Raw genomic sequence first — 25,947 nt, forward strand, 5'->3', positions numbered from 1 at the left:
TTGATTTTTAATGTCGTGTTTGTGAGAGTCGATGAACAAAAAGTCATCACTGCACGCAGCGGCGTAGAGTTACACTGTTAGAGAGGAAATCTGGTTGAGAAATAAAAGTTCTCCAGGTTATGATGTGAGAATTACAAATAAAAAAGAAAAGAGAGAGGTTGAGACTTGCCTCGTAGCCTTTCAGGGACGGACCTACCAGGACCACCGGCCTCATGGACGGAACCACGTCGTACGGCGGGACGTGTTCAGCCTGGAGAGGTGACAGCACACACAGCTACAGTCACATCGCATAAGTGTCACTCAAGCTTTCCAACTCACTTTGCGGCCCTCCAATAAGTTTAGCAGCAAGTGGTTGTTTTATATATCGCTCCACTGAAACAAAACAACTGGGGGAATGTTGACGTTGATGTAATCTCAGCATAAAGCCTCGTAAAAGTCAGTCAACTCAGAAACATTTTCCTTAGATATATTCATGGCTCAGTCAACCTCCAAAGCTCAAAGTTCAATTTAAAACTAAATATTAAATAATTACATAACAAATTATTGCAAATATGTAGGAGTTATCCATCCAGTCTGACTGAATAGGAGCAACTTTGTGAAAAAGAATTAGCAAAGTAGTCAGTCTCCAGATTTGAAAACCTAGAATAGAGCCATTACACAACCTCAGCGAATGACAAATTATTAACTCTGGATAGATTTGCAATGTGCATTTTTCTTTTAGAATTTGTGCAAAAATGTTAAAACTGTGTATTACCCCCCACCCCCCTCCCACCACCACCACCTTATTTACAGATATGCACAATTGCATATTGCTTAAAATCCAACTAGTACACAAGTTCACTTATAACATATTCTTGGGGGGAAAAAACACACACAGTTTCAGTGGGGAGTTTGCATGTTTCCTCTGTGTGTGTGTGTTTTCTCTAAACCCACGTTTTCTCTTATAGTCCAAAAACATGCAACATATGTGCTGCCCTTAAATAAGAGTGTGTGTGTGTGTGTGTTCATGGCTATTTGGTCTGGCAACCTGACCTTCCAGTTATTAAGCATAAAGTTATGATTAAGAAGGTAACAAACACACTGAAGGCTGTTAGGTGGAACTACATAATTATTATTTTGTTTATATAACAGAAATGTTTAGGAAATCAATCACACTTACCACTTTTTGTTTTTGCTTTCCTGAAATTAAAAGTAGCAAAAGAAAATGCAATTAAGTGCACTGCAAAAATTGCTTCATTGTAGTCATGTGAGAAAAAAAGTAACACAATCACAGCGATACAGAGGCAATAAAATTCAGTTTTTAAAAGATAATGATCTTTTTTTTTTCTCAAAATCAATAGAGTACATATGGGAGTCACCTGCTGAGTTTGGGTTTGGTTTGAACGTCCCTGACACCATTTCTCCCAGACTGGAGGAGGAATTTGCACTGGATTTGCTGCTGCAGTGATGAAAGTAAAGAGGATGAGCAAAGAATCTGATAAATCTGAAGTTCTGTGTTGCATCTGTTAAAAAAAAATGCAATTAGGGCACATTTAAATTATACAACAAAATCTCAACTTAACAATGAACCTACTTTTAATTCTACATAGAAATTGAAATAAAATAAAAAAACAGGCAAAATGAAAGTGTTCAATCAATGTGAAACGTCATTGTAAAGACTGGTAAATAAATAACATACATAACTAAATAAAAATAAAGATTAGATTAATCACCGCATGAGTCAATAGTCCTGGCTGTTCACGGTTGAACACCGGGGGAGTTCATTAAGCGAACCGAACTCTATTTTTTGCAACAAAAGACTCACAAAAGCAAAACGGTCTGAGCTGCCAGGTCTTTAATCTGGCAGCGTCGTCTCAGCATCACTAATCATCTTGTTGGTGAAAACCCAACAGTCCCATCTGATGGAAAATTCTGCGATGGCTGCAGTCCAGGAACACCTCGGCGAGGCTGGACCACACGGCGCAGCCTGGCGGCCGTCCAGCCGACTTCTTGCTTATGTGTCGGTTTCACTGCCAGCCTGGGCTCCCCGTCCCCGAAGTGTTTCTCTCCTAAACACAAACCCACAACACCCTGCCCTTCCTTCAGACTCTCCGTACCCCTGGTAGCGCAGCATATTACTGTGACAATCTTTCAAGTGTGGGACACAAGCAGAAAAATGGTCGTATGTTTTCCATATTTCCAAGTTAGCCACTTGAATTCCAGGATGACGGCCATATTCTTCAAGATGGCTGCCGTTTTTGAGCCTTTGAAACAAAATGTCACCCATTTCCCATTTTCATGACGTGGTCGTCCTAATGGTTAGCATTAGCTTCAGCTAACATTTTTTATTAAGTGCTTAGCAGTTTAGTGTTAGCTAAGATTTTAGTTTAGTGATCCTAACTTTGTGGTCTGCAATAACTAGCTATTGATGATTTTAGTACAAACATATACTCTCTATTGCAACCATGGTGGCCATTTTGAAAAATGTTAACCAGAAAATATGACTTCTATCATTCAAAACATGTAAGCTAAAAACAAACACATTCGTCTAATTGGTGATTTAGTGCAAAAGTTAATTTTAATATAATAACCGTCTTGAAATGATTATCAGTAAATTTGATTTTTATGGGTCCAGTTAGGTATGATTTGACACCAGATGTATTGATCTGTGATAAATAGTGTATAAACTTTCTTTAATGAACATGGCAGACATCTTGAAATTTGGAGTTGCTAATAATTATTCTTTTCAAAACAGCAAGCTCTAGGAAACATCTGTGCCAAAATTGGTTCTTTTTTGCTGAAATGCTCAATCATCTGCTGCAGTAATTGCTACCTGTCGACCTTTAGGTAATCTGCTGCCCCTCCTGACGTCTCCATCCGTCCGATGCTCACCTGTGGAAGCGTCCTCGCTTCTGCTCCTGCTGCAGCCGGATGTTTTCCAGCTTCAGCGGGCTGGGAATGAAGCCGATGTCGCAGCCTTCTTTCACCAGGCGGCCGATCCACCAGTCGTTGTTGTACTTCTGCGAAACAAAAGGGGAAAAATAAGCCGGAAAAAAACAAATTTTTTGCAATTATGTTTCAGTTTTCATTCAAAGAAAGAGAAAGAGGTATTCACATTTATTTAAAAAAAATGAATAAATCATTGTGAACAAATGAGTCACAGTTTTAGATTTTCAGCATTCAGTTTCATAAACATTATGGGGTGATGGTTTAAGAGAGGAAAAGTGAACAAAACTTAATTTTTTAAATGAAAATACAATAATATTTGGGTCCATTTGGGTCCAGGTGACAGCTACATCATTGTCAAATTCCCTCTGTATGATTGTAACTTTCTAGCTTCCTCAGTGTTTAAAGCCTTTTGTTGTTGTTTTATGATCTGACCCTGTTATAAACATCTCCACAGCTTTATCCATGAGCTTTCTGTGCGTTTCTATGTCCTCCTAATGCTGTTTGTCTCTATTATTCTCCTCACATTTGACAATTGTGCATTTTTTTTGTTAGCATATGACATGAAATCCAGATAAAATGTAGTTAGCTGGATATGAACACCCCTGCAAGACAGTGACATTTGGATCCCATAAAAATATGGGATTTCAGTCCCATATTCTTTATAGCTGGGCGTACTCCGGTGTTTTTGTGTGAGGAAGAAAAACGCAGGTGTTCAAATATCCATATCCTTATTTTATGAACATAGCAGCTTTATTATTTAGTAATAAAAGCCTCACACAAAACCCATAACCAAAGAATTATAAAAGTAGTATTTGGTTGAAAGCGTTACAGTTTGGAACAAGTTCGGCGGTCCGCAGGTGACGCGATAACAAACTGCGCGTGTCGTGAACCTCTTTGATGTGGAGGAAGTCCTTGGCGTCAAACGTGACGGCGGTGCCGGGGACAGGAACGTCCTCCTCCAGCGCTCCGCAGTAGTTCACATTGGTCCTCACGGCAAATGCTACTGCTTTACTCTGTGAAGTGAAAGGAAATAAAAGTTAATTATCGTCAAATTTGGCTCTCACTCCAAGGCCAGAAAGCTCGTTTAAAACAGAAATAAATCACAGTTTGTAATAACTGCTGCGGTTAGCATGACTGAAACTGATGTTGCAGGAACACAATGATTTTAATTTAATTTAATTTAATTAAAACAGGACTGAATCCTGAAGTCATTGAATTCATCCAAAACAATTTAAATTAGAATTTCATACAAACTTAAGGCATAGGGGGGACATATTCTCCATCTCTTCTTCTAAAACTGTAAAAGTCCGAACATTTGTAATGATCTACCAGACCTGCCGCCCCGGCCTGCAGGAGTTTCATATAAAACTCGATTGCCTTGTGAAAAATCCCAGTTGAAACTAACCTTTGCCCTCTCGAGCTGAACGGTGGCCTGCTGCTCCCTCTCCTGCCGGCCGCCCTCCTTCTCCTCCTCCAGGGACACGTCTGAGTCAGACGGTCGGCTTGTGTAGGAATCAGCTGAGCCCTGCAGAGCAAGCAGGGAAAGAAAGGACATCCACCTGTAACTGGATGCAGTCAGAGGTTAAAAAAAAAAAAAATAATAATAATAATAATAATAACAGCGTATGAGCACTATAAGAGTGATACAGATTGACCTAGAGGAGGTAAGTATTGTGCAGCTGTGACTGAATCAAAAGCGTTCGTCTGCAGACACATGACCCGACAAGAACCTGTTAATGAAATGAGCGCAGAGGCAGAGCAATGAGTGGGGGTGTTAATGTGTTTGTTGTTTTTCATGGCTGGTTTGTGTTATTTCTCCTGTGGGATCAGAAGAAGATGGATAGTAGATGATAAATCGTCTGGACTGAAAGATTCAGACACTCTTATTTTTCTGAACATTAAATCACATCCACCAAGGGAATTTTTTTCTTTCTTTTTTTTGCTTCATAGAGTAACTTTGTGGGTATAAATAGTTTTTTAAAGTTACTTCTTTGTGAAATCCAATTATACAGAGACAATCACTGAACAAACATTTTCAAATTCAAATGGCTTAAAGGGGCAGATTTCTGAAGTCTGAAGCTTAATAAGACCAAACTTCTCATGTTTTTTTTTTGTCAGTTAGAATTAACCAAAACTATTTCTATTTTATAAACACCAGAATAGGTGGCTGTTTTGTCAGACTGTGACTCCCATACACACATTTACTTGTTGTTCCAACCCATGTTTGCCTGTTTAACTCCATCTAAACCGCATGAATCTGTTCCTGTCGGTTTTGTACCTCTGTTTTGTGGTCGTTCTGAGTCTCTAACAGGGACTTAAATAAGAAATATGCCCCACACTTTGTATTACACCAGACTGGTCAAAGCACAGGCGGTCCTGACTCGGTGTTGATGTCTGACTGGACCCTGAAGCACCTTGAGTTTTGAAGGCTAATTAAGCTAAATTACAGCTAAAGTATTTCTACACCTCAAACTGTCCCCATCACAAACTTCACTGTATTTTATCAGGATCGTTTAAGACTGACTGTCACAAAGTAACCTGCAGTTATGAAGTGGAAGAAAAAGGAAACATAGTTTTCAACCATTTTTCTAAACAAAAAGCTAAAATCTCATCCTTTTCTTTACAAAGGAGTTCAAGTTCAGATGGAGTCTGTGAAAATGAACCTGCTCAGAGGCACAATTTCTGTTTAATATAATGTTTTAATAATTACCACAGTAGCAGTACAGCATTAACAGAATTAAGATTCCCACAGAGCAAACTGGATAAAAACACAGCCTTGTGGTGAACATCAAGCAAAATACACCTTTACAGACAAGAAAAAAATGAATCGATCAGAGAAAACATGAATCCAGAGGGACTTTTTCACAAAACACTGATCCGGTTATCTTATCCGTTTCTAAGATTGGCTGGGTTGTTGCTGCTGCTTTGTGACAGAAAATCTGCACTTCACACTACAGCTGAATAATTACCGGATTAGCATAAACACTGAGCAGTTTCTTCACAGTCAGGAGAACAACTAGATCCTGTTCTAAGCTACAGAAAGTTTCTTGGATCCAACATCAAATTTGTACTCCTGACACACGGGTGTGGGAGGAGGTGTCACTAACCCTTAACATAGACATGCACTCACCTGCCTGGTTATAAGGCTCATTCAGACAGAAAATGTACTTGTTAACATGCACATATAAATAGGCCTGTCACGATAAACATTAAGTCAATTAATCGCATTATAAATGAAAAGAAACTCATTAATTTTCTTTTGCTTGATTTTTCTCTTTTTTTCTCTCTCTCGTTTTACCAAAAACTGAACGATACAGGTATTCAGTCTGGTGATTTGGTCTCAACTATTTCTTTTTTTTTAAAGACAGTTTTGCCTACAGAGACGCCATAATTCATTTTATTTATTGTTTCTGTTGCTCTCAATAATTTCCTTGGATATTCCAAATGTCTTCCGATTGAAAGAGCATCACAAAGAGCAGGAGCTTCTTAGACATAGAGACTTTCAGGATCTTGAAAGTCATCATTGATATATATATAGCATTTTTATAATGACTGAATGTAACATGGCTACCTGATTGTGCTGTAAAATGGCACCGTGTGGCTGGAAAATACATAATGGTGTCCCTTTAATATGTCTATCAGGCATTACCCGGACTGACAGTGTTCACAAATTTTGGAAATTTTGATACAGAATAGACGGGAGCAGAGAAGACTGATGAGTTGAAAGGCTGCTACACCAGTATGACTGTATGAAGAAGATGGAGGACCTGTGGAAGCTTTAAAACCCCGAATAAGGATCCCTCAGCATCTTATCGCAATTAGGACACGATGAGGTAAAACGAAAGCATCGAGGAGGCAAGACAACAGGTGAAGGGAGGGTTGCCATCCTCTGAGGCACCTGAGAACTGAGAATCCCAGGTCAGACATACGAGTCCATCCCAGCTGAGAGGTGAAATTGTTTCTAAAAATGAAAACCTCGTTAGAAAGAGGAAGTTCTAAAGTATCTTCTGTAAGTCTATAAATAGGCGCAGATGCACAAGTACGTACGGTGCCTATCAAGAAGTCAGGATGCACCACAGCAGCAGTGATCCTTGAGATGCTTGACCCTAAGATATCGGTTGTCTTTTATGTGGGGCTGTCCAGGCTGTGGGAAGCCTCCACTGGGCAGACTGGTCACTGTGGCAGCTGGAACAGTTGTACAGAGATGAAAGGACAGAGATAAGTGCAAAATATAGCAAGTGGTCAGAGCAACAGCCACAAACAAGCATATTATTGTCAGTAAAAGCCCAAGACATCAGTATGTGCTCCCTGCCACCCAACCGGAGCGACTTAAATATGGTAGACAAGAGGGCAGTCGCGAGAGACGCAGTAGGAATGTTAGGAAGGAACGCAGAGAGCTCAGAAGAGCAAAGGGCTCAAATGGGAAATAAAGAGGTTGTGGAAATTCAAAGCCTGTGTGGTGCAAGCAGTCAGTGAAGCACTTGGTGCTTCGTTTAATTATGCCAAGCTATAGACTGCTGTAATGTTTCTGTTTCTTACAATCTAAATTTTAGTCCTACTCCATAACCTGGCTTACACTGACTTATCATCACAAAGTCTTTAAGAAATGTGATCTTCACTGATGAGAGTACATCTCTTTCTTCCCAAGTGTCCGCTGCTGGTGCCATTAGACAGTGAAAATTATGGCCATGTTCCACTCACATGCCTGAATGTGGAGTTTGTGACGCTTGATGCAGTCACACAAGCAGGCAGTGTGTGTGTGTGCATGTGTGTCTGTGCGTGTGTGTCTGTGCGTGTGTGTGTGTGTGTGTGTGTGTGTGTGTGTGTGTGTGTGTGTGTGTGTGTGTGTGTGTGTGTGCGTGTGTGACTGATGGTGAAGACAGTTGGGAACAGATGGCTGTTTCCAAATTGCTTAAACATTGCTGAGATACATACCATTCAGCCGGTTAAAGAGCAGCAACAAAGCTGTTTGTCAGTTTTCTGACTAAAAGGGTAAACTCATTTCCTCTAAAGTTATGGTAGTTTGAAAGATTAAAACAAACAAACAAAGCAAAAATTCATGAGGCTAGGTTTTCTGGTTCTCCTTCTGGCCCATCAGACCAGGTGGATTCTGGTTTCCGTATGGTGGATGTTCAGCATCCTGCCTCCTAAGCCAAATGGTTTGAAAAAGTGCAGTGCAGCAAAAAAAGCTCACCTAACAGATGATAGCACCATCTGCTGCCTGTGTGCATGCAGCCACATACCCGGTTCGTCATAAAACATGAATAAAAGCACGTATCCATAGATGAAAGCAGAAATACACAACACACAAGATTTAATATTTTGATTTTTTACGTAAAAAAAAGAAAAAAAAGAAAGAAAATTAAAGGAAAAGGACATCAGTCTTGAACAGTTTGGCACCGCTGTAAACCTTTACAAACATGACTCAGGTTAGCAAATTTCTGAACAAAAAAACAATGAGCAGTGATCTCCACAAATCAGTTTTTTCCAAAAGAGCGGTGAAAAAACAAATAAGCCTTAAGACGTTTGGTACAAACCATAGAGAAATGTAGTCGTTACATTTTGGATCTGACTGAACAATGTGTCACTGAATGACTGGATTGCACTGATTGTATTTATTGTGTGTTTTGGTGTAACTATAAACGTTATTAACATATTTGTTGTTGACATTTGCTGCAAATTAGCGCTCTCTCAATAAAACGAGTTGAAACTGAGTTGAGTTGAGGTAAATACGTGGATACTGTTGAATAAATGCTGCTAAAGCTCCATAACATGTGAGGATAGGATGGAAGTTCACATTCCTGCTGAGCGACATACAGTCAAAAGTACAATCAAATTATTAAGGTCAAGGCCCATTTATGTGTTTGAATGGCTTAGTCAAAGCACAGACCTCTAAAACAACTGGGAAACATTGCTAAGATTAGAAAGCCGATGCTCACATCCACTCTCCATCCATTCTGACTGAGTTTGAGCTGTTTTTGGAAAGAAAAGTGAGGAAAATCTTCCATCACCCTGTTACTCCTTTGTTTGTCTATAACATCAAATTCTGATGAAATACTCTGAAGTTTGTGCTTGTAAGCTGACAAAAGAGGGAAAAGTTGCCTTTCTGACAAAAAGAGACAAAAAGAAAAATGTGTAAAAGAAAAATCTGCTATAATCTTCAGCAAAAAATCTCCAGTACACACAGATCTTGTACAGCTTGACCATTTTCTTTGTGTCATTCGTGAAAATGACATATTACGTCTCAGTGTTGGAATGTGCAGCTTAATTTTCTGTTCACGGAAACATATAAACAAAAACAACAAATGTTTATCACATCAGAAATAATACATGGTGCATTGCTTCAAATTCTGCCCTGCTTATCAGTCCCAACCATATTAAAATCATCGTCTTTCTGAGCAGAACGGATGTTTGGCGTGAAAAGAAAAATAGACGTTTTGTTTGCACGATAAAGTTAACCCTTTCTAAGCCGTAGTCTCCATGCCAAATGTCCTGAGTTTGTGTTTGTGACAGTATTCTTCTGTTTGCAGATACATAAAGTGGATAACTTCGGACCCCTCCTCACCTTTTTCCAACAAGTGCCCCTTTTGAACGCGGAAGCCTTGTTCAGAGCCGGATACGTGGCTTTGTGAGAATATCACGACTCGGGCAGAACAATAACTCGATGAAAAATGAACGCCACAGTGGATGTGTGCAGCAGTAAGTCTTTAAAACCAGCAGGTCGGGCTGGAAGGACAGGGAGAATTAATGCCTTGGTTCGGGGCTTCTTGGCATCCCCGCTAATGATCCATTCAGAGCCAGGGGAGTCTTTTCTTGATACAAATAACTGTTATTTACAGCCTCATTACAAATGAAATCTATAGACCGGAGGACTGGAGAGAAAAAGGAAGAAATAACCTCCCCTCCCCACCTTTGCTCCCCACCCTCCCAACGCTACAGCCAACTAGACGATCGCCTGCTTTATTTTTAGACAACAACTACTTCATTGCAGCGCCTATAAAAAGTGTTCACCCACTGGCTGTTTTAACATTTTTATTGTTTGTACGAGTTAATCACCATCAATTAAACGTGGCTTTTTTTTTTCTTTTGCAAAAAAACACAAAAAACCCCTGTAATGTCAAAGTGAATACTGATTTATTTTTTTACAACAAAATAATTTTTAAAAAAGTAGCACCAAATAAGTTACTCCATAAATATTCACCGTCTTTAAAGCTACTGACCTAATTTAACAGAGGTCCAGACAAATGGTGCTTACTCACAGTAAGTGGTATGGAGACCTGAGTGCAGAGAGTTTGTCTCAGGTGACTGTAGCATAAAGACACCTCTGTCTTAAAGTCCATCCATTGGTTCATCTGGAGATTTTTGGGGGGGTTTTCTGTTAAAAAAAGCCAAAATATCCATCCATCCATCTATTTTCTTGCACCCTTGTCCCTTAGTGGGGTCGGGAGGGTTGCTGGTGCCCATCTCCAGCTAACGTTTCGGGCGAGAGGCGGGGTACACCATGGACAGGTCGCCAGTCTGTCGCAGGGCAACACAGAGACACACAGGACAAACAACCATGCACACACACACACACTCACACCTAGGGGCAATTTGGAGAGGCCAATTAACCTGACTGTGGTTAATGTTTTTGGACTGTGGGAAGAAACCGGAGTACCTGGAGAAAACCCACGCATGCACAGGGAGAACATGCAAACTCCATGCAGAAAGACCGGGGCCGGGAATCGAACCCAGATTCTACCAACTGCGCCACTGTGCACTATGTTGATCATAATTGATTTTCAAAAGCAATAAGAGGGTAAAACATCAAAGGGGCTGAATACCTTTTTATAAACACTATGCTGGTACTTATCAAGAATTTTTTTTATTTTTGCTGTAACTACAAATGGCTTTTAGCTCTTCACGGTTGCTTGCTCGTGGTCGAACTTCGCAGCTCCTTCCTGCCTTGCGCCGTGATAAACTCCTGGCACCATTTACCCATGAATCAGTGCGATGATGTCAGTCCGAGCGCATGTCACTTTGGAGCATTTCCAACGTAACTATCGTCGACTTCAAGAAAGTCAAGTGGGCGGTCTTGAGTCCGTCGGCCGACACACTCGAGCCTTATCTGTGCAGACGCCACGGCTCGGCGTTCCTCTCTCTGAAAGCATTCCTTCTGCCGTCACGACCGGCAGCAGCCTGGAGGTCAGAGGGGGCAAACGTCTCCAGGTCTGGCCTAAAAACTGCCACGGCGCCTCACCACGGGCACCTCAGCAGCTCGAGTCGTAGTACAACCACTATCAGCGAGGGCAGCAGGCTTCCTATTTTACATAATAGCTGTTGTAAAGATGAGTCATGCGTTTGTGTATGGGTCAGTACAGTAGTGGCTGTAAAACCGCTCTGTAGTGCAAATACCCCCACGTATATTTTCCTACAATAACGCTGAACTCGATCTGCAGTTTCCTCCTCAGAATGTCAATGTGGACTGTGATCCTGGGGCCACAAATACAAAGAGTGTCAGTGACAAACCTACTTGTGTCGTATTTAGGGGTATTCCTGACAATCCCTTTAAGATAAATTACACAAAAGCGTTTCCAGATTGGGTTGATCAATTAGTAACCAATGATTTTCTGTTTCCTTTGGGGTATAAATATGATGTCACACACAGGCCTGTTACTTTTAATAGACCGGAGCAGGGTCTGTATTTATTTTGCCACCATGGTGAAAGTGAACATTAAAAGTAGACGTCATCTGGGGTGATGTGTGGAGGCGCAGGGGTAAAACACAACCCTCATAAGGAGGCCTTAGTCCTCAACGCGGCCGTCGCAGGTTCGATTCCCATTTGCTGCATGTCTTCCCCCTTTCTCATTACTTAAATAAAGAGAACTAGAGCCAGCAAAACCTTTGAAAAGAAGCTGTGAACTCCACATGTCTGGTCTTTATCAGTGAATGAGGTAAAACACCAACAGCAAAAGTGTGTAGAAGTTGAATCAATCAAGTTGAGGAAAGGGAGTGTGCCAAGAGAAAACCAAAACTAACCTTAAACCTTAAATAAACCATCCCCAAGGGTAAGCATGATGGTGGCCGTATCATGCTATGGTTGAGGTTCTAAAATGCATTAAGGTTTGTGGCTGTAAGTGACAAAGTCTAACATTAACACCTCACAAGGAACTGTGGAGTCTTTCCTGTTCATTAGCTGTTGTTGCTTTCCTGCCTCCTCACGGACAAGGAAAGTTTTATTTCCCAAGAAATTTACTAAAGAGCACCAAATCCTGCCTTTAGCCTCCTGAACTGGAATATATAAGGCAGCACCTCAAGCATGCTCCATTAATTACCTCCAGATCCCTGCAACCAACACGTAAGGGTTGGTATCGCCAGAAATCTTGGTACCTCTTGTTTGTTTTTTGGCTTAAAAATTACATAAAATCCAGTCCAAAATAAATAAGAAGTGTGACCACCTATAAAACGTCTCTAAGAAACAGGTACTGTATGTACTGGGTGATAATGGGCCACATTCCCTCTGCCTGTCATGTTCGGGATGCGGCCGGAGCGGCAGGTGGGATTACAGAAGGGTCTGAGCCTCAGCACGCTCTGCCTCGGCGGGATTCCCTCATCCTTTCCTGCCGCCAGCGCCTCTGTTGCCTTTGGGAGCATTTTTCTGCCACTCTCAGACATGAGTATAACCCATATCCCACATAGGCCTTTTTGTTTCTCAAAAATCGATAACTATGCTTCTGTCTTTGGATCAAAAGGAAAACTAGAGTCAAACCGCTTTACCAGATGTTAGAGATTTCAGCATTGACTTGAAAACCACAGACAGGAGGAGAAGCTGTCATTTGGTTGAAAGTACAAAGTGGGAAAACTGGCACACCTAAACACCCCCTCTGATCCCTCTGTTCCCAAAGAAAGATGCATCTTCTGCTTCCCCTTTGAGTCTCGTGGGTGTTTCTGCGAGGTCCAAACCAGTCAACGACAACATAAGAATGTTTCGGCTTCTGTGCCGCAGACCGTCCCCCCAACCCCTCGCAACCCCGCAACCCCCCAGACCCCGTCCACTTACCGCCTCCGAGTCTTCGAAGCCATGGAGGTAGAGGTTATCGTACATGGAGGACCGAGATTCCAGGAAAGCGGATCCCTAGCGCGAAAGACCTGATCCGGAGAGGACGGATGAGGAGGAGAGGGGAGTCGAAGAGCGCACCAGTAGCTTCTTTCTCCACATGAAGGTAGACAGCGCTGAGCCCTCACCACAACAGAGAGGCAATATACAAAAACAAAACCCCAAAAAGGTGGAGTGCTTTTTCCTTCCTGATGCGGAACAGAGCGTCAATGTCCACAAGTGGAGCGAGCGTCCGTTCCCATCATAAGGCAAGACTGGTTATCCCCCAATTCACAAGAGACCTGACGTTTTATCTGCCTTCAGAGCTCTGGTCTCTCCAGTCAATCCCTTCCTCCCTGCACTGGCTTATGGCAGCGCTGGGATGCTGCACTACCATTGGCTGACAGAGACTCCAGTCAGCATGGCTAGGCTGTGAGTAAGGAGGAGAGAGACACACACAGAGAGAGAGAGAGAGACAGAGAGAGAGAGAGAGAGAGAGAGAGAGAGAGAGAGAGAAAGAGAAAGAGAGAAACGGAGACGGGGGTGTCTGAAGCCTAAGAGCATCATTAAGCAACAAGATGTGCATGTGTGTGCACAGAGATGTAACCGTGGATGTGTGTGTGTGTGTGTGTGTGTGTGTGTGTGTGTGTGTGTGTGTGTGTGTGTGTGTGTGGTAGTCTCTTAAAATAAATAGCCATTTGCAAAGACTGACATTTCATTTACACATGCAGAGGTGACGGTGGCTGAGGGATGATACTTTAAACAGGAGCCAGGGCCGACGTTATCGGTGCTGCTGGAGTGTTTCAGGAACCACTCACGTCTCTGCAGCTTCACGGACACAACGGGGCCGTTAAACCAATCCATCAGCGGCGGCGGCGCACAAACTGATCACATAACAGCACATCGATGCACACGAGCTACTACACACACCTAAGAGTGTGTACGGATTGGCTGTTTATATTTGCAGCCAACCCCAAACACAGGACAGGGGAGAAAGCTGCTCCGATTACAGGCATTCTGAATGACGTTTTCAGTTCATCTGACCTTCCATCATCTTAATGCTGACGTAGCTAATAATAGAAAAACAGTTGCTAGTGATATGGAGCTCAGAAAGCTGGACGTTTTGCATATTTCACTTTTAAACAAGGGTGATAAATAGAGTTGAAATCATCTTTTATCCCAGAGATTGTGTGCTTGTATGAGTCTTGAAATGTTTATTACCCTGAAGTATTTGTGACTACCAACTGATGTCAACATCTGTGAGTAAATGTGAAAGTACATTTCTTTGCAGTCTCATTGTGAGTTTAGAAATTATGCTTTTTTAGCCGTTTTCACATAGAATGCAATATGTTGAATAGACAACTCCTTTCAGCTAGAAAGGTAAATTTATCACTTGTTTTGGGACTCATTATTTCTTCTAATGTAAGTGATATGGTTCGACATATTAGAATATTCTTTTCTCAACAAGACAGATTCAATATTTTAAAACTACTTTTCATGTCTGTACTCGTTTTAGTTCAGCTGAACAACTTTATTCGACATAGAATGGGGTTGGAAGCTCCTTGTTTTGTTTTTGTTTAGGTTAAAGATAACATAAAATCCAGTCCAAGAATATAAAAAAAATTAAAATAAGAGGTGTTTTCACTAAAGCCTAAGAGGGGAAGCGAGCAATTGGTTTTGTATAATGTTTACTCAGAAGAGAAGAAGAAGACAGAAATAATGAAGTTATTTTTTCACTAGAAAATCAATGCACTTTTTTGCATTCTTCCTATAACTAAAATATAAGCTAGACACACTGGAAAAGCTGCAGTTTTTTTTCTTTTAGACTATTCTTTTAGAAATGTCTGGCCTGTGATTCTGAGAACTAATATATGTATATAATATTTAATCCTACTTTAATTTATGCAAGAATCCCCATTACGTGAAAAAAGTACTTCTTCAAGCTGATTATTAAACACATTTGAGACTGACCAAAAACAATATCTTTCAGTAATGACACAGAGATGTGCAAATATTTAAAGGATGAAAAGCTATCTGAACAAAAAAAAAAACGTGGAAATAAAAGCTGAATTAGAGTGAAAATATAATTTGCTTTCCGCTCATTTTGTAATATTTTGAGCCAAAAGAAACATATAAACCTCAAAAATAAAAACATACACGCAACCAGGACCTCTAACTTGCTGTTTAGCTATTTAAATTCAAGTGAAATTGGATCCCAGTTTTTGCACGTACAGAAAAAAAAAAACAAAAACAGAGCAACAGCACCCTCTAGTGGCCGTTTGTGTTAAGCGAACTAAATCAAAATTTAATCTTAAACTCTGCATTTTGTCCTTTCCTAAAACATGTAACTGACATGCTTCGGCCGAAACAATCAATCTGCATTTCAATGTGGACAGTAACTCAGAGTTTCCAGTTATTTTCAGCTTCTGACAAGCTTGAGTCCTTGAAGTTTGAAGCTTAGCCACTACTGGACGTTCAAACAGGATAGTAATCCCAAAAATACATCAAACGTTGTTTTGAAATGGATAAGGCAGGCTAAAATTAGGTTCCTAAGTAAAAATAAAAGTTGGCTACTGACTTAAATGCAACTTAACTCTGAATGTCTTGATCAGACCCACGTGAGGATAACTGTGCGGAGACGAATGTTCAAAGACGTGGAGTGGTAGGATGCGCTCACGGGTTGGCGATTCGTGGTGTCAGTGATCTCCAGTGGCGGAGCTAGACTTTTAAAGTTGGGGGGGCCAAGGGGGGGCCAGGACTACCTCTGGGGGGGGCAAAATTTTAAATGTGTGTGTGCACATATATATAATTTAAAAAAATAACCAAACTGAATATTTGGTTAGTTTTTAAGCCCCTCTGTCATTTGATATGTTATACTTTAACTGGCGCACATGGAGACATGATAGACTTTACGCTAAGAGTTCATCGCAGAGGAAACTAAAATCAATCAAATAAAAGATCCTTTCTGAATATCATCTCATGGACTCTGAACTAAATGCGTCTTTCTGACCCGGAGCTGACAGCGTGTTGAAGAATTATGGACACCTTGGTTAGGAAGCTCTGTTTGGACAGGTAATTTGACGGGTAACAATATTTCGGGTCGGACCAGAATTATTTGCCTGATGGTGGCTCGGGCTTCTAATGAGTTTACATTTAATGAGTTTGGAGCACACAGAGAAAACCTAAAGAGAATGTGATCTACTTATTGTAGTTCAAGTAGAGGAATAACAGCTGACTGTTGAGAGAGGAAAGAAATTAAAGTGCAGATCCGTTAGGCAGAAACAAGCGCAGAGCGCTGGGCAATAAATGCTCCACCGTTACGCTCCAATTAATCACACATGAGATGACAAACACCAAATATACAATATATAGTTGCACTGCTTACGTTAATGGTGTTTTAAAAACAAAACCAGTAAAAACTTAACTGAGTTAATATGTCAGATTCCCTCCTCACCCTCGTCTTGATAAGAACAGAGAGCTGTCCGCTGGTTTCTATCCAGACTGTGATCAAGCGCAGATGACCACTTGGTGCTCAGACAGTTTCAACTTTACGCACAGAGAACATCGTGGAGCTCATTATTAATCAGACTAAGAACAATATCTTTCAGAGAATAATCTCTGATCTGGACGCTTTAACGGACCAGTGACTTTGGAGCTCCTAGCTCAGCTGATCCGCTTCTGCGGGGCTTTTCTCCCGCAGAGGGATCAGGAAACGATCAGAGTTCTGCCGTCTGCTAATCACGTCATTTCGTGAAATGTTACCTGATTTCAAAAACATTCTAGCAGAGAAATAATAAATGTTTCGTTTGATGACTACAAATTGGAAATAAAATTATTTTTTTCTTTGACGGACAACGAAAAAAACTCCAGCGCCACATCTGCTCCAAACTACGAACATTGTCGGCCCCTCTTCGGTTTTTTCTCTTTTTTGCGGAGGATCAATAAATAACTTATTGGTGTTTTACAACCACCAGGTATGAAGTGCTTTAGCCTTTGAATTGCACCACAGCGCAGCACAACTGAAACACCCAGGAGAAGAATATCAGCTTGTTATGAGTATAAAGGAGGCTGGTATCGCGCCTGATAAAAATCTATTTATTTATGTCATCACATGGACTTATATAAAGTTTTATACATTTTCTTTTGATATATTTATTATTGTTTTTCTTCTTTAGATATTAGGTTGACTTAGAATGATTCCAAATAATGTACAGGAATAACCTGGTGCTGTTACATGTCAATCATCTGGGGGGGCCACTAGGGGGGCCAATCAGATGACAGGGGGGGCACTGGCCCCCCTGGCCCCCCCTCTGGCTCCGCCCCTGGTGATCTCAACAAGCAATTCACAAATTAAGGGCAGCTGCTGACTTCAGCCGGGTGGCCTAAATAGTGGGAGATAAGCCGTGTGAAGTCCAAACCTTATCACTTTGTATGCGGTGAGCAGAAAAAAATTAGGTCAAAATCCAAGCTGGTTACAGTGAGGTAGGGTTTGAAGACGCGACTGTAATAAAAGAGGTGCTCTACTGCATCGGACACCTGCGTGTGAGCCAAAAAAAGTCTGGATTCTCCACTAACATTCAAAGCATAAACACACACTGTGGTGCTGAAAAACTAAAATATAGACCAGATGCAGTGACTGGTCTATATTTTCTATATTCATCATCATGCACCTACTTTCTGTTTATGTATTTCGACTGCTATGTAGGCTTTTAGCTGTATTTTGTATCACCATCCCAAGTCGTCAGTGGAAGCCCTAAGGTACAATTTATAGTACATTTGAATTAGAAAACCGTTTCTAACATAATCTATCATCCTAGAATGCTGTGAGAGAGCTGCAGCTACAGCCCGAGTGTTTCTGAAGGTACATGTTGAGTGCAAGCGGTGCAGCTTTTATAGTGGCTGCTCATGTTGGTGGGGAATTCTCCAAAAATGAGCTTTTACAAAAATTCAGAGGAGCACAGCAGACTCCGCAACAAAGCGTTTGGCGCACACTCCCTCACACCCCTTTCAATGCATCGACTATAAACCTGGCATCTTAAAAGTTATTAAATCTCCATAGCAACCATTAGAGGTCACCGACATGACAATCAGTTCTTTTCAGAAGTGATGCCAAAAAAATGTATTTTCCGTCATATAGGACGTGGTGTAGGGTATGGTATGCCACCTGTGTGCTTTAGTCAGATGAGATTAAGATTCAGCTTTTCAACAACAAACCTCAGCACAAAGCAATAGATAGAAATGTGGAAAAGCCTAAGAGGCCCACCGTTAAGTATGGCGACCAATTTGTGACGCCTGTTTTTCTTCAAAAAGCCCCGTTGAACCGTGTTGGAGTCTGTGACCGCAAGAACCCTGATGTATCGTTACTGAGTCCGATCCGAAACATGCAGCCGATTTAATGCAGGAATGCTTCTCAAGGTCGACCTTCTTCCATGGCCGTTTCAGTCTCCAGGCCTAAATCCTACAGAAAACCTGCGTCGTGAGCTGAAGAGAGGATGATCTGAAGAGACTGTGTGTCTCTCTGTATATTACAATCTCATTCATGTTACAACGGGGGCACAAAGAACTGCTCTGCTGGTGACTATGTATTCTAAACATATCCACCAAATGTAATAAGAAATGCACCCTACTTTGTACACTTCAGAAAAAAAATAAATAAATAAACCTCAGGGACGTAGAAACATTTAGCTCTCGAAGCCAACAAATCAACATTAAGAAGGTGAAGACTACCCTGTGCCATTTCGGCGCTGCAGTTTGGGATTAGTCTGCAGTGAACATCTGCTGCTGTGTCCTCTTTTAAGGAGCCGAGAGGCTGGCCCAGAAAGCGATCCGACGTCTGCACACCAGCTACTCATCCAAGCATCTGTCTGTGTCAGCAGAGCAGGGAGAGGCCCACCTACAGCCCACTGATGTCAAATAAAATCCAGAGGATCTGATCTCTATACTGTCCCATACATTATGAAATCAGAAAAACGTGTAGTCATATTTTATTCATAGGTCATTTTTAGCTCATTTGTTTTCCGTCCTGCTTTTAATGCCGTTTATTTTCAGACCTTTAAGAGCTCATTCGCGTCACTCTGCAGACTTCTCTATTTCCTTTGAACGAGTCGTACATGAATGCCCCATTTTCTGCCTGAGTAAACTCTCCTTTACAAACATTGTTTTGAATACTTTTTGCAAGTGTGTATGCTTGTGTGCCCTTCAGAAAGGCCTGTTTAAATCTTGTAGACGTTGCTTTCACAGTCAGTGAACCAACCATGAACCAGCTACAGATTTCTGGACATAAGTCCAGTTAAAGTCCCAGTAGCATTTGGGAAACTACAGGTGATGATATTACAGTCTAATGGTTTAGTTTAGGAGATTTTGAACTTTTTTTTCCTGTGTATGGTGAAAAGATTTTTATATGGGTCCTCATCCAGTCTAGTGTTTGTGTTATGCCGTTTTCACACCCCAGGAAAGGAAAAGACAATCGATTATAAAGGTTATGTTTTGAGAAACTCAAGTAAAAACAGTCATTTTAATTTTTAGTGGCTATTATTCTCTGATAACAAGGATTTTGTTAAAAATAAATAAATAAATAAATTCCACGGCATACACACATCTAAATTAAAAGTACATTTTTCTATTATTTACTTTTATTTAGATTATTATTTTTTGTTTGTGCAGCTTGCATTGTAAAAAAGACATAAGAAACACACTGACATCCTCAGCGCCATCCTGTAAAAAAGAAAAAAAGAAAAGAAAAAAAAACCTGTCTCCTGTCTCCAGTTTTTTTTTTTACATCCCAGAGAACTGCCCCTAAAGCAGGCACCGTGCTGCTTTCAAAGAACGGGGGGAATTCTAGCTTAATCAACTCTCATGTAAATAACTTTTTTTTCTTTTTCTTTGTTTGCTTATAGCCAAACCTTCTGGGGCTGACCTCTGTTGTCGAAGGGTGGCTGGTTGCTATGGATACACGAGGGAATCAAAGAGAGCCCACTCGCTCTTCTTCTCACCTGATGACGAATGCGCGGACGATGACACAAATCACAGCGGGGGTGTTGCAGAAAAATTAGCAAGCGTTTGATAAGGAGAAGGAGCGGCAGACGGCTTTGAGATCGATCTCCGTCCTCCTCGCTGACTTTTGATCCAGGTTTCCTCTTTGCGTCGTGCCTATTTTCTTTTCCCTTCCTGTTTCTTCCACTACGCCGCACATCCTCTCTCTTCCCGTGGATTTCCGCCACAATCACCCAGCAACGTCAGTCGATAGGATATGGAATAGTTAAAGCTTGTTGTAATTAAATTAGAAACTTTCTCACCATCTGTTTTCACATATTTAAAAAAAAGTATTTTGAAAGCAAGTAGTGCTGTCAGGAATGTAAAGCTAACTTTTTAAGAGGGATGTCAAAGTACATTTTAGGTTTCCTTCTGTTTTTCTAATTCATAGGAGGGATTTTATTCGGAGGATCAATTTGAATTTGTTTCAAAGTTGCGAGCATGAAGGAGGCAGCAGCAGCAGCATCTGCGTTCTAACACGCCAGCCTTTATGAATTATACATGGTTGGTGGACGCTTACAAAAGCAGCTCCAGTGCAAATCCAGGCCATTTTAATTCCCAGAACTGAAGAAGAGCACAGAGGCTCTGCGTCCCCAGCAACCGACCGACCGATGTCAAAGCGATTCCTTCACTTGATGTTAAAGCAAAGTGCCGTTTTTATGCCACAAAACGATGGATCGAGGTCAGGAAAACAGACGAGGTGCACTCCGACTGCAGACTCCTTTTCTAAAGTTTCTTCGTTTTGATTTCTAGCGTTAAATCTGAGAATTAAATCCCGTGGTTTGCTGCTGTTTGTAGATCCAGTTTTGTGTTTCTTTGCTCTAAACGGCTCCTGTCTGAATGAGCGGAACTTGCTGCTTCAAACAAAGATAGTTGCTTCACAGATGACCTTACTTCTCCAGTAATTAACGCCTGCAGTGTATTAATTAGCATAATTTTCACTGCACGTGTTCAGCAGGACAGTATTTGAGAAGATTTAGGACAAACTCAGTCTCACTGATATTTTTTTATTGTTATAATTCAAAGTATTTTGAAAACCAAACCTAGAAATTTGCAGTGAATGTCTAATCCTTACTGAGACGTTGCGTTAATTTAAAACAAAAGTTAATTGGTCTGGTCCTGAAGTCAGCCAACAAGAAAAATCCAAATCAGGTGGAGCGATTAGCTGCTAGCAGGCGTGTCCAAAGCAGTTCAAGAACAATACAAATCTCATCCGCCAGCACAGGCGGCTGATAAAGATGGATACGTTTTAGTTTTAGTTGATTTTTTATGTTAAATTTTAAATACCATCTCATTATCAGACCACAGGTTTTGCATTCTCGTTTAGGCCAGGCCCTCATCCCGATCGTAATACTGAAAATTCAATCAATTTTTAATTTGCAAAACTGAATGCTTTTTTTTTACAAGGCAAATATGCCATTATTTATACATGCAAATAATCCAAGTACTTTATTTGTTCAATTAAAACCTTGCATGCATATGCTTACTCTGTTCTTGAGCAAGTTAAAAAAATTATTAAAAAATCACAAGTAATCTTCTCTTGTTGATTTTGGCACAAAGTGTTTGAACCATTGGCTTAACGTGTATTTATGTATGATCTGTTGTTGTTACATATGCATACAGTAAGGTTTCGGGTGGTTGGGGCGCTTTATTGGCTCTAGTGGCCTTTATTTGATAGTGAATTGACAGGAAAGTTGGTAATGAGCAAAGGGGGAAGATATGCAGCAAAGATCACCAGGCCGGGAATTGAACCTGTGACGGCGCTGTCAAAAACTAAGGCCTCCGTATGTGGGTTGTGCTTTACCCCTGCGCCACCACAGCACACCACCGTCGTGGTTTTGAGTTAAAAAATGATGATAATCATGTGTTATTGACAGATTGGAAGATTAATACCTGAACACCAACTATACAGTCTTAAAAAATGCAAACATTTTAAAAAGACTTTAAAAAATAAACAATGCTTAGCCTGGTGGGGGCACAAGTAAAGCCTGGTTGCCCGCCAGGCTTATAATACACTGAGAGGAACCCTGATACAGGAAGTGGGTGATTTTATTTAGCTCATAACTCCAGCATAACCCTGTTCCTTGTTTCCATAGCAGAACCTTAAGATAAAACAGACAGGAGTGAATGCCTCCCATTAAACCCCCATAAAACAATCTCTCTTTTTATATATATATATATATATATATATATATATAGAATTTGCCCAAATTTGCGGAGGAAAAAACTTAAATGAATGATGTGAAAACTTGAAGAAAAGTACAAGCAAACAAAAATAGGGTGCAGAATGAAGAGAAAGAAGAGGTGTGTCCAGATAAGGTCCATTAATAACAACCTTCGGGTTATTAATGTTATTAATGCACACTGCATCCAGAATTTCAGAGGATTTATCAAACTGCCGTGAGACATGCAGGTGGGTGGAACAAGGAGTGAGAGATGGACGCTTAGATGGGGCAAAAAATAATTACTCAAACGACCCCCACGATCCCTTCAGCCGCGCCGAAGAGATTCAGACCCCTACCTGTCTGAGGATGAAGCTTGTGGATGTGGTGCTGCCGTCGGACCTCTTCAGGCGGCTGCGCCTGGAGTAGGTACCTCTGTTGCCCTGGCGATGGCGAAAAGACGTAGAATCAGAGTCACACAGCAAGTGAAGGACCAAGTCCAAAAGAGCAAAGTTTCAAAGACACAGCAGGAAATATTGGACGACTCAGACATTTCATCTGGAGAGCTTAAAAAGTTCGCCTTTCTTCATGCTACAGCCACAAACGTCAACATATTTTAGCGGGTTTTCGTGCCATAGACAAACACAAAAGTGGTGCATTTTGAATGAAATATTTTGTAGAAACATGTTTTACTGAAATGACCCCTTCAGGTGTGTCTCTCAGCAGGTTTGCACACCCACAGAGTGACGTCTTTGCTGAGCAGCTCCATCAGACTGGAGCGTCTGTGGACAGCGGTTTTCCAGGTCTTGCCACAAACTTTCAATGGGATTTAGGCCTGGACTTTGATTATACCACGTGAATAAGATTTACCGTAAACCATCCTGAATGTTTAGGGAGCATTCATAACAGATTGGAGTCTTTTGCAGATTTATTTTTTTTTTGTACCCAAGATTTTTCCCCACATATTCCGTCTTTGCGATTTCTTTTGTGCGATCTTCTGCCTTTGTTGCGATCCCGACAGGAGATGGAAAAACATCAATACTTTTGTAAGTCACTATCCTCTCGCTGACCTATTTTCGTTCACAGTCACTTTGTTCCAGAGCGATGAGGTAACGCCGCCTCACCTGGAAGTGGAGAGCAAAGGGATGGGGAGGTGGGGGAGTGAGGAGTGACGTATGATAAACGATTTTACTTCTTATCTCTTCTAGCTGCGTCTGTGTGTGTGGCATCCTGTCCCCTGGTGAGTGGAGAGAGCATCTGGACGCTTTCAGATTTTCCTGAGCTCAATCTGCACCCCCCAAGCCTCGAGGGGATCTCAAGAGAAGATTTCAGGAAAGCTCCAATAAAAAAAAAAAATTTTTTAAAACACTTGAATAGCTCACAAAGCAGAACTAAGGGAGGGATGCCAAAATTGACTAAGTGTTGTGTCAAAGTAACTTCGGCATCTTCATTTATTTAGTGTTTTTTTTTTATGTATTAATAATGGATTATTTGGGATGTAAAATCCCATTTGTGTGCAAACTCCACATTGTAAAAAAATGCCCAAAATAGTCTAATGCTCAGTAAATCGCACACATAATTTGTAATTGTTAAAATTATATATTTTTGCGAATGCATGTTTTTTGTTTTTTCTTCTTTTTCTAAGCTTTTCGGAGAACCGATCTGTAAAACAGCAACTAAAGAAAGTAAACTGCGCTGGGACGTTAAAAAAAAATAAAAAATAAAAAATCGATCAGAACCGCCTAATACATCACATAACGAGCTCCATCAGGAAATGTTTAATAATTGAGAACCTAATTTCATTCTTTCTTAATACGGGGAGCTCCTCTCCCTGACTGATGAAGACACCTCAGGGAGATGTTAGGAGTGATGAAGAATGGTTCAGTACTTACCACTGACAGCAGTGGTAATGAGTTCAGGTTCTGTTGGGTGGGGGGGGGTTCGTGTTAGTTTTTGAAGACTAATTTCAGTGTCTGGTACAGTTTTAGAGAGATTATGGTTTCGGTTTTTTTTATTATCATTTACTTAATATTCCAAACTTCTGAAGACGTATCATTCTCTAACTATCCTCAAAAAAGTACATTTTGTCTTGTTTTCTTTTTTTATTATTATTATTTTTGGTGTGTTTTCTCCTCCTACCTGGAACACAGGCTTCTGCAGCCCGTCTGCTATCCCGTGTCGGGTGTAGATGTGCCGGGACATCTCAGCCAGTTCGTCGGTCCACGGCGGAGGCTGCCGCTCCGCGCCGCTCCACTGGAACTGCTGCTCCGGCTCCGGCTGCTCCGGCGGCGGCGGGGGGCAGTGCACCGCCGGCTCCAGCTTTACGTCGCTTCACGCCAGCAAAATGGAGGAGAACAGGTGCTGGTGGGTCCCACTCTGCATCAGAACTGGCATCAGAGAGCCTTTTAACCCTCCTCCTCCTCCTCCTTTTCTTCCTCCACTCACATCACAAGCTGTGCTGCGTTCACGTTCAATGGACAACTCCAGGATTTCAGACACTCGGCACACGATGAAAATACCATAAATTAATTACAGTGAATGCGAAAACAGATTTTTAAAGATCCCAACAATTTATCTTTGTATATGTTTCACTGTAAACAACTTACATTTCGAAAGACATCAATGAAAGAGTGTAAACAGAGCAACACTTTGTACCTTGACAGCTGCGGAGAAAAAAAAAGGGAAAATGGTCGTAACCATGCAGTGGCGGCACTTTCACTGATATCCGCCATGGGCCAGCCGCTCCTTTTGGGCTCCACACACAACACTGGGTTCACAAGTACAGAACATTTGAGTTGTTTTTCTCTTAGGAAATAATACATTTTTACATAAAAGGCCTTTATAAAGCCATATTGTGTTTCAAAGAATCTCTAATCTGTGGGAAATACTTAAATATTTGACTAGTGGTTTCATTACTATAAGTATATTTAATTTAAGCCTACTTGATGTAATGAGTAGGCTTATATCAAAATAACACCCTGGACAAGTCACTGATGGTCCGTCACAGAATATTTCAAACATGTTCTAGTTATAAAAGTGTATAAATCAAATGGTGTTTAACACTTTCATTTTTTTTCCCATTACATTGCAAATTTAAAGTTGGCAAACCAAGAACTTTGGTTACTATGGTGAAATTATGCAGAAATTTGGATTTTATCAGCAAATACTTTTGTTTTTGTCCCTTTTTAACTGAATTAGAGAACATTATCAAACTATTATGTTTGGTAATAGTTTGGCAACCATTACCAAACATGCTCAGGAGGTCATGTTTTTAAATTCTAGAGATTTTTGCTTTTTCTAGACATATAAAAAAAATTATAAAAATTTCAGTATTGTATGCATGTAAAATATCCAGAATAAATAAGCCAATTGGTTCAATTATTGGACTTAATGGATAAAATTTAAAGATTTCCTCCAGAACAGCCAAAACGTGGCCCAGTTTATCCTCTCCCTCGGTTTATTTTAGGTCCTAAATTTCGTCATTCATATTTTGTCAACCCGGTGGAAAGTTCTGGCTTTTGCACCTCGTCAACACAAACAGATGATAAAACATTCTCAGTCTTCCTCGGCAGACTTGCAGTGTGTTTGTTTTTTTGTAATCCTGCACCAGATTTGAGGAAAGCCACCACACACAGTCTGGAACCGCAAATGCTCACCCAGAATATTTACCCCTGTGCAGATTTTATTTGCACTTCAACACCACACAGCGCCGTCATTCCAGCTGCACCTATTTCAGAAGTACAGCAAGCA

At 40.9% G+C, this 25,947-nt stretch overlaps 1 protein-coding gene across 3 annotated transcripts in view; it reads right to left on the minus strand.

Moving 5' to 3' along the window:
• cacnb4a (calcium channel, voltage-dependent, beta 4a subunit) overlaps positions 1–24,636 on the minus strand; it is a 33,190-nt gene extending 8,554 nt beyond the window's left edge. Inside the window, exons 1-8 of one of the 3 annotated variants that reach the window (XM_008432335.3) lie at positions 24,337–24,636; positions 22,557–22,640; positions 4,334–4,453; positions 3,819–3,941; positions 2,872–2,999; positions 1,359–1,438; positions 1,160–1,179; positions 170–250 (exon numbers count right to left, since the gene is read on the minus strand). In XM_008432335.3, the coding sequence (XP_008430557.1) occupies positions 170–250; positions 1,160–1,179; positions 1,359–1,438; positions 2,872–2,999; positions 3,819–3,941; positions 4,334–4,453; positions 22,557–22,640; positions 24,337–24,399 (699 nt within the window). In that variant the 5' untranslated portion in view covers positions 24,400–24,636. The other 2 variants (XM_008432342.3, XM_081600544.1) reach the window with 2 other exon arrangements.
• Between the last annotated feature and the right edge of the window lie 1,311 nt (positions 24,637–25,947).

Source organism: Poecilia reticulata, chromosome 2 (assembly GCF_904066995.2).
Source record: "Poecilia reticulata chromosome 2, P_reticulata-male-v2, whole genome shotgun sequence".
Lineage (NCBI taxonomy): Eukaryota > Metazoa > Chordata > Actinopteri > Cyprinodontiformes > Poeciliidae > Poecilia > Poecilia reticulata.